Raw genomic sequence first — 13,007 nt, 5'->3', positions numbered from 1 at the left:
TACATAGTTGTTCTGGTTCTTGATATAAGTAGATTATGGAGATACATGCCAGTATATGTGTAAAGTTGAGCTAGGATTTTGTACTTAGATGAGTGAGTAGTTTAATAGCCCTGGTTTCAGTGTAAGACCCGCGTAGAAATTGGTATTGTTCATTTAATGTGTTCATCCAGATATTCGTCAGAAGAATGGTAAATTTAGTGGAAGGATTGTCTGTCTTTTTGGTTTTATATTAATATCAATATAGTAAGATTAGTATAAACTAAGTGAATTTGTGGTTGTGCTAGTGCACGACTTATGGATTTTTTAGTGAACCAAAGATTGGAATGAAGAAGTATATATACCTGTGAGTTTGTGTTCCTTAAGCACTGATTTGACATGTCTTTGTTATAGGATTAGAATGTGTGAGCATGTGAACTTTGACTAGCAGAAATCTTGTTCTGTCTTATGATCTTGTAAGAATCTAACTTAGAAGAACCTTTACCATTACACATTTTCCTTGAAAGAATTGAAAGTGGCTGATTTACTCTCATGTCCCAGGTAAAATGTCTCATTTTGCATTGGCATCAAGTTTGAGAAGAGAGCTAAAAATTGAAGGTTTTGGATCTTTTTAGTAGTTAGTAGTTTCCCTTAAATAAGTTTTTGAAAGCTGTGTAACATAGTTATTTATACTTTTTCATTTCAGGAAATGGAACATTTATTAGTTGTGCATATCCCAAGAATTGAATAGGAGCATCCAAGTTTTCACTGGAGGGAGCATTACCTGGTCTCTTGAATTTAACTCTTTTCTTGAAGTGGATTTGGATAAACTTAACTTATCAACATAGTAACATCCTAGCTAAACGTTGCTTCAAAAGTGTTGCTAATAAAATGTTGGGAGATTTTGAATTTTTTGAATTCCCAGAATGTAACCAGTCAATAAACTTGTAACAGAACTTCATTACATTATGTTTACCTGTAGTTTACAACCTTTTACTCTATGACCCCGGAACTAGGAGACGTAATAAAATCTTTTGATCTGTACATGTTTTTTGTTAGCCTATTGATATGTGCACCATCCTCGAAAAGGACGGGCCCTTTTGAAGTTAGAGTTTGCAACATTTTATAAATTTGACATAAAATTGCATTGCATTTGTTGTGTCTGAATTTGATTTGATTAAAAATTCAACTTTGTTGCAGGTGCTTCAGAACTTTGTGAATTTCTTGATTCGAGGAATATCAAGTAAAGCTTTCACTATATAATTGAGTTTAGTTTATCAGTTCAGTTACTGTTCATTAAACTTATGTGGTAGCCTTTTTCTTGGGCTCTATTCTCGTTGGCTTCTATTTTCTGTTCTTTATATTCATTGGAGTCATAATCATTACATATTGCTCTGATTTTTTTTATTTCTTACTTTATATTTTAATTCCTAGATAAAAGCAGTCTATGAATATATTTGCTTCAATGTTTTCTAGCTTTTCTGGTGCTTCCTGCACTATCAAATTTTGATTGATTTTTTTATTTTTAGTTGTGTTGCTATATTTGTGCATAATATGTGACAAGAACTTAAAAAATGTAACTGCTCTTTCCATATAAGATTGAGGGGCAATAATGAATAATAATAACTTGTTTTGTATGTATTATATTTTGGGTAAAAGCTCTGTAATATTTAGGCATTTGACAATGATAAACTTGCTGGTATGGCAAAGTCTAAATCTAGTGATGATTATAGTTGTCTATAGATGGTTTAGTGAGAATAGGCCTGTTAATGAGCGGACATTATCCAGTCCTCAAGTTGCACAATGGTCCTGGCCTCCTATATTGGGTTCATAGTTGAGCCCAACCCTGGACCATGGACTAGCCCATCCAGGGACCAAGCCTAGGCCCAGTCTTACCCATATTTGTAAACTATCCATTGTAAACATGAAAAAGATAGTGATACTTCTAGAATTTTATCTAGGCACATAAGTTCTTGTTTTTCCCGATTGGGATGACTTAAAAAAGGTTAAGTTTCCTAGTTTTATCTCTATACGTGGAGATTACGATTGTTAGAGCTTCTTGTTTTCTCATTAAAAATAGTTCGTGCTTGTGCAAATTCATCAAGCAATTCTCATTTTTCATTGATTGTTTGATGGTACACTAAAGTTTCAAATGATCTACTTAAATAATTTTTAATTTTCGGTATTGGAATCACATTTTGGTTTTGTAGTAGACATAATAGGAGAGTTAGGTGAATACCTCCTAGAAGAGGGGAAGGAGAAGATTAGAGGAAGAAGGCTCTTTTCCAATAAATCCGAATTGACTGATGATTGATAAAACACAAATATAACAAATAATATAGCAAACTAAATGTGCAAACAGTACAACCAATTAAACAAACAAATTCTTGAGCAATTAAGGGAAAATGTCACCGTATAATTGGGTCTTCAAAATCAATTTGCGAGAGTAACTTTCAAAACTTCTAACTTGTAATGGAACAAATTAGAGAATTTAGAAATATTTTGGTGGAAAAATACAAGTAGGGATTCATATTTCTAGAGTGAAACAATTAAAAAAAAGAATGAAATAATAAAATGACGATAGGATTTGCGTAGCCAAGCGTTAGTCTGACCATATCATTTTTTCAAAAATTTTTGGGGCCTTAGGGCTGAGCCTGGACTGTATTTATATGGTTTGGGCTCAACCAATCTATTCATTTGAAAAATATATAGGCCTTGTTTGGGTCTGGGGTGGTTTCGTGTCTGGACCAACCCCTTCTAGCCTGGGTTAAAAATGGACCTTATAAGGGCTTGTTTAAAAGTCTAGGACTAGCCGAGGACCGGCATGAACAGTGACAGGTGGTCTGTGCCGGGCCAGGGCCGGATCAGCCTAATATGCTACTTGTCCGAAGGACATCGTATATTTTTAATAAGTTAGTTTAGTAACATTCTTGTGATATGATTACGACAAACATGTAGAACTGCTTTGCTCATTTTAAGAAATTTTAATGTTTGATTTGATCTAATTTAAAATTGAGAATTTTAAAATCTACTATAAAAAGAGAAACACAAGACAAAATTTAATGGGTAAGACCCAAACCTGACCGGATGCTTTGGGTGTAATATGGTAAGACCTAATAGGTAGTAGTCTATAGGCATGGTAAGGATAGGGTACATAAGTAATCATTATGAATATTTATTCGGTATGAGTCTTGGACCTCTTGGTAGGGTAAAACCCGGCCATTAACTAGCCTAATTGAGAAAGGAGAATAACATGTATAATTACTGAGTTTTCTAAATGACATATGATTGAAACTCATTGGCATTATGAACCGAATGTATATCTTTTGGGATGCTGTTATTGCATCTTTAGTGATCTTTTGGAATGAATAATAATTGTATTAACTAGTTACACATCTGGTAAGCAGAGAAGTTGGAGACTGCAATATCTAAATTTTACTAGGTTAGTGTCTAGTAAGAGAAGAGTGGATCACCTCTCTCAATGTGGCGAAGTGAGGTTCATTTGCACATCCTAAAATGAACTGCAAAAAATTGCTTGAAAGAATTTCATTTGTATAATATTTACCCTCTTAAAACATGGTTTACCAGAAAAATGAATGTGAAAGATCTCCTTCCAAGCCGTACATACGACTTTCATCAAATACGGCTTTCCGCAGAATTCTATATGTATCTAGGAAACCGAGTATGGAATTTTGTTTACTCACTTTAAATTGAGTATCCGTTTCCCTCCCTTTTCTGCTAGGATTGGAAATCCTGTATTTTACATATCCATACGAATGAGACCTTGGGGTTTTAGCTAATGGCCATAATTTGACCAAGTAGCATAGCAACATCCATTGGCTAATGCTTCTTAATTGATGTTCCTCAGTAATAATGACAGCAGGTAGTTGCTGTAATTTTAGCACACACCTTGCAACAGCCATGAAACTCTCTGCATATCAGTTAAACTTTGTTCCATTCTTTGAAGTAAATTTATTAGAAAATTGTTAACTACTCAATTTTGGTTGATACCCTTTTATTTTGAGCATACAAGAAGAGAACTCATCATTGTGATTCTATATTTAAACGCCACACTCTCCGTCCATGCTTGAGTGTTGCACTTTTATTTTGTATCCTTTATTTTGTAGGGGTTCTTCTCCTTTTCTTTTTAGGTAAATAAATCGTGGATATTTATGCTTTCAATATTGTTTCTGTCATACACCATCCCACATGAATTTAGAACTGAAAAAGTGAATAGCTTATGAGCTTTGGCTGAATAACTCAAGTCCATTCATCCCTTTCTTGGCTAGATGCTCATAACCAAATTTTAGGATATACATGGTGGGTTTCGTGGCATTCTTGCGTCCAACGGGCTCGCAGGCCCGGATGTGAGAAATAGTATTAGAGCAGATCACCAAGTGGAATTGGGGGCCAAGTGTCATCCAGGAGAAAGTGCTATTGGAAGCCACCTCTTGAACCTAGGGGAAAAGTGGGAAAAGTGCTGCATGTGCAGGAGTGGTTTTTGAAGCCGTAGGAGCAACTTCTAGAATCCTGATGCTTGCGGCTGATCATGTGCCTTGTCGTGCTGTGACAAGGACGTTCTGTAGAAGAGATGATTGTGATACCCTATTCCACATGATAAAGTGAATACCTATAAGCTTTGGCCAAAGAGCTCAACTGCATCAATTGGATATCCATTTTCGACTAATAGTTCATAGTTGAATTTCAGAACCCATTCAATAGGTTCGGAGGCAATTCTAGCATCTAACGGGCTTGCGGGTCTGGCGCTTGACATTGGAACAACTTGCTTTTGTTGTATCCTCAATCCTTCATCATTTCCCTTGTTTGTTGTGTTTATTTGATTGACTGTTGAATTTGGATATGGAAGAAAATTCTACAATCTTCAGTGATATGCTTACTTAAGTTGACTTTAGCATCATGATGATGTGATTAGTTCCTAGAACTCAATGAACTTTTATGGACAGTTTTCTAGCTTCTGGGCCTTGTGCCTTCTTTCTTTGTGTCATGTTGATTCTTCAGTTTTTTACGTGGTAAAATTGTAGAGATCTGGATGCTCAGTTTGATTAATCCCAGAGCTTTATGTATATGAGAGTCAATGTTTTCAATAGGATGGAGCATGTATGGATAAATCTTTTCAGCTAGGATTATGTTATAGTCTTTTATCCTTTCCACCAATTGATGGTGGACATGTTAACTTTTTTTCTTACTTTTGATTTTCAGAAGAGGATTAATCACGAGAAATGTCAAGGAAGCAGTTGATTTGTTTCATCTACGCTTTGGTGTAAGCTTTGATAAAATGTAGAGATGCTGTTTTTGTTTACCAACTTGTTCATCTATTTTTGTGACAGACTATCCTGCTAAACTTTTTTATTGTTATTGACATACTATTAACTGAAAAATATTACTAGATGACTTGAGGTCAACAGTCTGGCAAATAATGTTGAAATGTCTAGGTTGCACTGTGAACTCTCTTGTCTGCATGCAGATGATGTTTTCTCCTGCATTAAGCAGGGAGTTTCGGCCTTACAAACCAGACCCGGCTCCCTTGCTACATATCTGTTCAAATTGGGGAGTGCAGCCTGGTGAGGTTATGATGATTGGAGATAGTCTTAAGGATGATGTAAGTTCATACTTCATAGCAGGCATTTCTTCCTTTCCATTTTGAGATTACGACTGATTTATTTCGTTTTTTTTTGCTTGCTTGTTTAGATTCTATGACCATTCACTTTCCCTTAATTCACTTTTTGCCCGTATTTGATACTGTTGCATTTTTGTTATTTCACTTTGGTGTTCTTGCTTCTTTTTGCTCCTCATAAAATATATCTGATTTTTTTTTCTCTCTGTGATACTGTAGCCAGTTTAGACGCTTGTTTCCGTGCTTGTGGTCTTTGCAGGTGGCCTGTGGGAAAAGGGCAGGAGCTTTTACTTGTTTGCTCGATGAAACAGGACGGTACAATTCTCCTGAATACCAGAGCGTGGAATTCAAACCAGATTACAAAGTATCTTCCCTTGTTGAAGTTCATTCACTCCTGCAAAATCATTTCAACCTGACTCCTTGATTCCAACACTGGGACTTGGGATGAAGTGCTGACATGTTGAACTCATGTAAGCTCTAATCCATCAAGTATCTCGGATATGGTTGTGGTTATTCCAAGTTTGTCGGTGAATGCAGAATCAATTATAGGACGAGGAAGGTGGAGATATTAGAGGCAATTTTTTAGAGGCCCATTTGTAAGTGAATGAAACATTGATAATGTTTAGATTTGTGTTTTGAGTGTTTTGTTTTGTATTTTAGAGATAGAGAGAGAAAATAGAAATAAGTGTACGTTAAAGATAGATGGTATGTTTGGATTTGTGTTTTTAGGTAATTTAAATATTTTAAAATAAGTGGTGTAGGTTTGATGTTGGGATTTGGAAGGCAAAAATCACTGTTTATTGTCAAATCATATCTCTTTTATATATATTTTTATATATAAATATGTATATATATATATAAATATTGTATGTTTAATGTTGTATTTTTATGAGACAAAAATCACTGTTTGTTGTCAAATCATATATCTTTTGTGTTATATATATATTATATATAAAAAGTTGAAAAATGAAAAAACACACGGATAAGGTGTAAAAGCACAAAAATAAACATCGATGCGTTTTATCTTGTTTCGAAAAATGCAAAAACATAAATCCAAACATAGTGATTAATTCTCATTCAGCTGGCTGCTATGGTTAAATTTTTGCCTTTTGCTTTTGTTGCAGTTGATGGCTTTAAGATTGAATAAATTTCAAATGGAAATGCTTCTGGAGTAGATGGCCCTAGTCCAGTCAATTTTCATGTTCCTTCTCCATTGAAACAAAAATTTCTGGTTTGTATTTGACTATCCTGTGAGGCACTTCTCCAGTCTTGCCTATTGCAGGACTGAAAACATCATCGTATTTGTGTACAGGTACATGTATCATAGGTTCCAGTTCAATAGCTTACCCAATGTTAAATATGTTGTAAGATGTTTTTGAGCTCACAAGATGTTAAGGATGTTTGGTAAATTTTTTCTAGAAAATTAGTTTATAAGGATAAAAAATAAGATGTTTGGAGCTTATAAGATAAGAAAAAATACGATGTTAAGAGCTTATAAACTCCTTTTAGAAAAAGTACGAAGTTTTCAATATATTTTTAAAATGTAATAAATTACTTCAAATTTTGATAACATGAATTACAATATTGATATTATTAATATCTTATAAGGTTCATAACTTTATTTTATTCATACACTTCAATATATATATATATATAAATAGATATAAATAAGATTAAATATCCTATAAGTTTCAATGTATATAAGATATGAGCTTATAAGATGTTTTAAATTAGTTTAGCCAAACATCCTCTGTTCAGGGTTATAATGAGGTAAAAGAATTTGTATGCCTTCCCCATTGACATGTTAATGTTATTGTACTCATCAATCATCTCTAGAATCCTGTTGTATTGAACACTGATAGTACACTAGTTCCACCTGTTATATGTATATCCTGAATCAAGAGAGTTTAGGTGGTAAAGTCTTGTTGTGCCCTGTCATATAAGAGTTGGCAGTGGACTGAGAGCCCCATAGCCCAACCACCGCAGAATGACCGCCCTTGTATAGTCATCCCCAGCTCCCATCTCACTGCTCAAAGTACCCTACAAACTCTTGGTTGTGTGGGAGAAAAATGTCCAAGAACTTTGACGAATTCACCTCAATATTACTGACTAGTGTTTTTGCGAAAATTAGTTATATTCTCTTGTTTAACCGCTCAATGTTCTTTGCAGATACACAGTGCAGTCATCAACAAGCATTTATGTCATTAGGGAACTCCGCTCACCAATAAAAGATGGAACATATAGAACGAAGAAATTGAAGATGCAGATGTGTATCTATAATGGAGAAGACGAAAACCAGCGATGAACCATGGCCAGACACTCCACCGGTTTGCATTCTGGAGCTGTGTGGCCGGCACCCTGCAGCAACGATATTCATCGAATTTCAGATCAGGATTTTACATGCCTGCTTTACTTATTCTTGAACTTAATGTGACTGTTGGTGTTGAGATTCTACCTTTATCGTTGCGAAAGTAAGATGAAATTCATCTCTCTTGTACCTCTTTGTGAATCTACACAGGACAAATATTTGTAGCGCCATTGACAGATATATATCAGCATGAAATTCTTGAAACTAAAGCTACCCATACTCATGGCATGGAGAGATTAAATATTGTATTTGATATGATGGAATCTTGTCCAGGGACTTACCCTGCAACTTCATCATTAACCATCCATGGCCTCAAGTCATCGTCCACCGTCAGATTCAGATGTCTAATCCACTTCAATGTAGCCAAATATGAGACCATCGCATCATGGTTACCGCTGAGAGAAATTTGTGCCAGATGTTAATACATAAATAGCAGAATATACATATACTTCATTTTCATTTAGTACATACAAGGGCAAGTTGGTCATTTTGTAATACAATCGGGAAAAATTCGAATTGGGTGTTAATATTTGGTGTTTTCATAAGATAGGGGAGATAACACGTTTCTTTCCAGGAGCCCTAACACGACTTTACCTGTATGCAAGAGCTTTATAACGCGTCTTACTCAAAGCTTCGTGGTATGGAAGAGCACTTGCGACATTCTGGTCATAATCTCTAGGCTTGCGACACTTATTCCACTCTGCAGTTCTTGTCCCCTGATTTGCATAAATAAGATAAAATAAAAAGACAAAGTACCATTTTTGCCCCTATAGTTTTCTTAAATTATCGAAAAAAGCCAAAAAAAAAAGAAAAAAAGAAAAGAAAAAGGGGATTACCTTTCTAACATGAAGTGCATCTCGGACGGTCAGATCATTAGCCCAAATATATGATGCCATATGGTTCCTATATTCCTGGAAACGAGACAACCAGCTGTCACAAATCTAATTTAGACATATTACATTAAAAAGCCCTTTAATTTTGAAAAAATTACACATGCACTCCTTCCTCATGTTACACATCATAAGTTTCTGCCATCTTCGAAGGGAAATTACAATGCAAAATTTGATTACGAGGAGCACAATGTTAATTTTTCAAAATTGAGGCGATTCTTTCCAATAGTTTTTGTTGGAGTTGGAATCTTGTGCTGTAGTTTGTGAGAAGATGGCAACTCTTAATGACTCTTTCCTGGCTGATCTTGATGAATTGTCTGATAATGAAGAGGATCTTCAATGACAATGCGGAGCACATGGAAGAAGTGCAGAAAGTTGAAAATGCGTTGGAAAAGGGTTGTGATAACTCGTCTCAAGGACTTGTTTTGGAAGACGATCCAGAATACCAGTTGATAGTTGATTGTAATGCCTTGTTCAGCTTCTTGGTGCCAAAAGGAAGAACTTGGCAGGGTTTTCAACAGCAACATCCCAATTTTGTGTCGGGTATCACAGAGATTCACAAAAAGATAGAGAAATGGCAAGAGCCCCCTCCTGCGAACCAGCCTAAACTCTTCCTGTACCTGATTCTGAGCCCAAAAAGAAGAGAGGTGGTCCAAGGTTGAGGAAGATGAAAGAAAGATACGCTATTACAGACATGCAGAAGCTGGCAAATAGGATGTGTTAGAAATTATGGCCCAAATACAAAGGCCCACTCACAACAAAGCCCACCGTCACTTGGAGGCCCACACCCGGTACCCGACCCGCCCGACCCGGGTTTGACTATACTTATATACTCTCTCACCCTCAAACCCTAATCTAATCTCTCTCTCCTTCTTGCGGTTTCCGCCGCTTCCCTCTTCTCTTCTCTCCCCCCTTCAAACCGATACAGCTGTTGGTCTCTCTCTCTCTTCACCGTTTCCGGCGGTTATCAAGAGCCAACTTAATGGCTCTTGCGAAACCGCCTAACGGACACTCTCCGGGTGTTTCTTAGCCTATAAGAATGGAGGTTCTTCAACCCTTTTGCTCTCGGCCGAACTTGAGAAAATCAGTGTTTCCTCCCTCAATCTCTGTGATATATTTTCTGTGTGAGAACGTGCTTTGTGGTGAGCGATAGTAACTGGTCTTTGTGATCGGAGAGTTGTGGTTGGGTACCGTGGGTAGTGGAGCAACCGTGAGGGTTGTGGCTTGTGTGTTTGGGTGCGGTATCTGTGACCGTGTCCCTTCGGAAATTGGATCTGGCTCTTTCCCCTGAGCCACATTCAAACAGCATTATTTCTTTGTTCTGTTTTTCTCATTTCTCTGTAATTTTCATTTCTGTAAATTGTTGGTGTATTCGGCCTGTAATTTTTGAGGAGTTTCGTACTCCATCGTGTGTAATAGTTGATAGGATATATTTGGAAGGAAATACCACTGGAGGGTTATACCCTACAGTGGTATCAGAGCTTGCGTTCTGACTCGTGCTGATCCTGGTGGCGGTAACCTCTGATAAACCCCTCCTTTCCTTTATCGCGTTATTTTTTCTTGTGCTGTTGTCGACTATTACTGTTATATCTCATTACTCCTATTATCTCTGTTGCCGTGGTAAACCCCCTAATATCCCCCTTGGCCGGACCCTTGAGGTCGTCGGGTATCTAGGTGAGACTTAGGCTGGTAAACCCCGGCCTTGGTTACAACTGTTACATTTGTGCGATTTTTTTTTTGTGTGGTATTTCTGCTATTTGCTATAACTGTTTGGGGTTTCCTGCTGTTTCTGCAAGTTAACTATATCTGTTATATCTGCTGTGATTTTCTGCTATATTCTGTTATCTGCATTACCATCTGTAACTTCCGCATTATTCCCACTATCCCCTGTTATCTCTATAATCATTCTAACTCAGTAATACACTTCTACTGTCCGTGGTTTTACTCTGTGTATATCTGTTTTTGGTGCGTTGTTTTTTGGTTGTTACTTGATATATTAATACACTGTCTACCTCTTTAAACCTCTCAGTTTTTTTTTTGACTTAAAACTCCAGCTTTTTTTAAAACCAGTTTTTGAAGCTTATTACCTGTTTTTCAAAAACCGTACTATCCTCAATTTTTTTTAAAATGGCTGGTTACAGTCTCCAACCCTTCGATGGTAAAAGTGACTTTGCCATTTGGCAACAAAAAATGAAAGGTGTTCTCATTCAACAAAAGGTTTTCAAAGCCATTGATGGCAATTATGCAGAAACTGTTTCGGAAGAAAAGAAACAAGAAAATGATGAATTTGCGTATTCCTCTATTATTTTAAACCTTTCTGACACCGTTTTGAGAAAAGTTGGTAAACAAGAATCTTCAAAAGCTTTGTGGTATAAATTAGAGGAAATTTACACCGAAACTTCTTTACCGAATAAGCTGTTTTTATTAGAAAAGTTTTTTAGATATAAACTCGATTTATCTAAAAATATTGATGAGAACCTTGATGATTTTACTAAACTGATTCAGGATATTAAACTTACTGGAGATAAAAATATTGATGAATATTCCCCAATTGTGCTTTTAAATGCTATCCCTGAATCTTATTCTGACGTAAAGGCTGCTATTAAATACGGTAGGGATAGTGTAAATATAGAAACTGTTGTTAATGGCTTAAAGAGTAAAGAATTAGACATTAAAACCAACAAACCTAGTCAGAACCAACATGAAGTCAACCTTGGTAGAGGTAGAATGAAATCTAGGAATTTTAATTCTAGATACAACAGTAGGAGTAGAAGTAGGAATAAAAACAGTAGAAGCAAATCTAGAACTAGAGAAAACAACTTCAGAAATGATAAGATAAAAGACAGACGTTGTTATAACTGTGGAATAAAAGGTCACTATATAAAGGATTGTAGAAAACCTAGACGAGAACACAGGGATAAAAATTATGAGGAGAAAGAATCTGTTAACAATGTGTCCATAGAATCAAATGGTGAAGTTTTTGTGGTATACGAAGCTAATTCTGTGAATTCATTTGACATGCATGAATGGCTGATTGACTCTGGCTGCACATTTCATATGAGTCCTTTCAAAGACATTTTTTCTAATTTGAAGCATGAGCATATTGGTTTTGTATCCATGGCTAATGAGAAAAAATGTGATATTAAGGGTCTAGGTGACATTTCATTATGCTTTGAAGGAGGTCATAAAATGGTTCTGAAAAATGTTAGATACGTACCTGATTTAAGTCACAATCTAATCTCATGTGCTGCATTAGAGGAAGATGGGCTAGAAGGTAGATGGGGGAAAGGGACTATGAAAATTTTGAAAGGATCATTGGTTGTCTTTAAAGCTGAGCGAAAACGAAACCTTTACATCTGCACTGCTACTTATGAAAATATTGCTGCATCTGTTTTTGAAAACAATAAAACCACCCTTTGGCATAAAAGACTTGGACATATAAGCATGAAAGGTCTTGAGTTTTTAAAAAGGGACGGTGTTTTGAATGAAAAGATTGACAAATTAGATTTTTGTGATGAATGTGTCATGGGGAAACATCATAGAGTTCATTTTCCTACATCCCCCTCCCCAAATCCATCTATGTCTACTTGCATTTTAGACTATGTTCATGCGGATGTTTGGGGACCTTCAAATGTGACTACCCATGGTGGTAATAGATATTTCTTGTCAATCATTGATAACTATTCTCGTAAAGTGTTTGTTTTCTTAATGAAGCATAAATCAGAAGTTTTTGACAAGTTTGAAAAATGGAAGATCTTTGTTGAAAACCAAACTAGTAGAAAACTGAAATCTCTTAGAACTGATAATGGCTTAGAATTTTGTAACCAACAGTTTTCTGAAATGTGTGATAAATTTGGTATAAGAAGGCATAAGACTAACCCTTATACTCCTCAACAAAATGGAGTAGCTGAACGCATGAATCGAACACTGCTTGACAAAGTGAGATGCCTATTGATTAGTTCTGGATTGCCTAAAACGTTTTGGGGAGAAGCTGTCCTAACTGCTGCTCATTTAATAAACATGTCTCCCTCTGTGCCATTATCTGGAAAAACCCCTGATTTCATGTGGAATGGAAAATTGCCTGATATTTCCTGCTTACGTGTGTTTGGATGTTCTGCTTTTGTTCATCAAAATGTTG

General features: G+C 36.0%; 2 protein-coding genes across 2 annotated transcripts in view; one reads left to right on the top strand and one right to left on the bottom strand.

The window, feature by feature from the left end:
• The window catches only part of LOC105158620 (haloacid dehalogenase-like hydrolase domain-containing protein At2g33255), a gene marked incomplete in the record, with an annotated part of 8,616 nt that extends 448 nt beyond the window's left edge, over positions 1-8,168 (top strand). The window contains 5 exon segments of the mRNA XM_020693037.1: positions 1,177-1,219; positions 5,197-5,257; positions 5,462-5,596; positions 5,871-6,081; positions 7,781-8,168. Coding sequence (XP_020548696.1) covers positions 1,177-1,219; positions 5,197-5,257; positions 5,462-5,596; positions 5,871-6,035 — 404 coding nt within the window.
• LOC105158720 (putative serine carboxypeptidase-like 52) lies at positions 7,886-9,014 on the bottom strand. Its single transcript, XM_011075560.1, has 6 exons — positions 8,995-9,014; positions 8,816-8,909; positions 8,574-8,695; positions 8,261-8,374; positions 8,067-8,121; positions 7,886-7,969 (listed from the first exon to the last, which is right to left on the bottom strand). The coding sequence occupies exons 1-6, from the start codon at positions 9,012-9,014 to the stop codon at positions 7,886-7,888; spliced, it is 489 nt and encodes a 162-aa protein (XP_011073862.1).

This window comes from Sesamum indicum, linkage group LG3, assembly GCF_000512975.1.
Source record: "Sesamum indicum cultivar Zhongzhi No. 13 linkage group LG3, S_indicum_v1.0, whole genome shotgun sequence".
Taxonomy (NCBI): domain Eukaryota; kingdom Viridiplantae; phylum Streptophyta; class Magnoliopsida; order Lamiales; family Pedaliaceae; genus Sesamum; species Sesamum indicum.
This window is presented reverse-complemented; position numbering and strand designations above follow the sequence as displayed.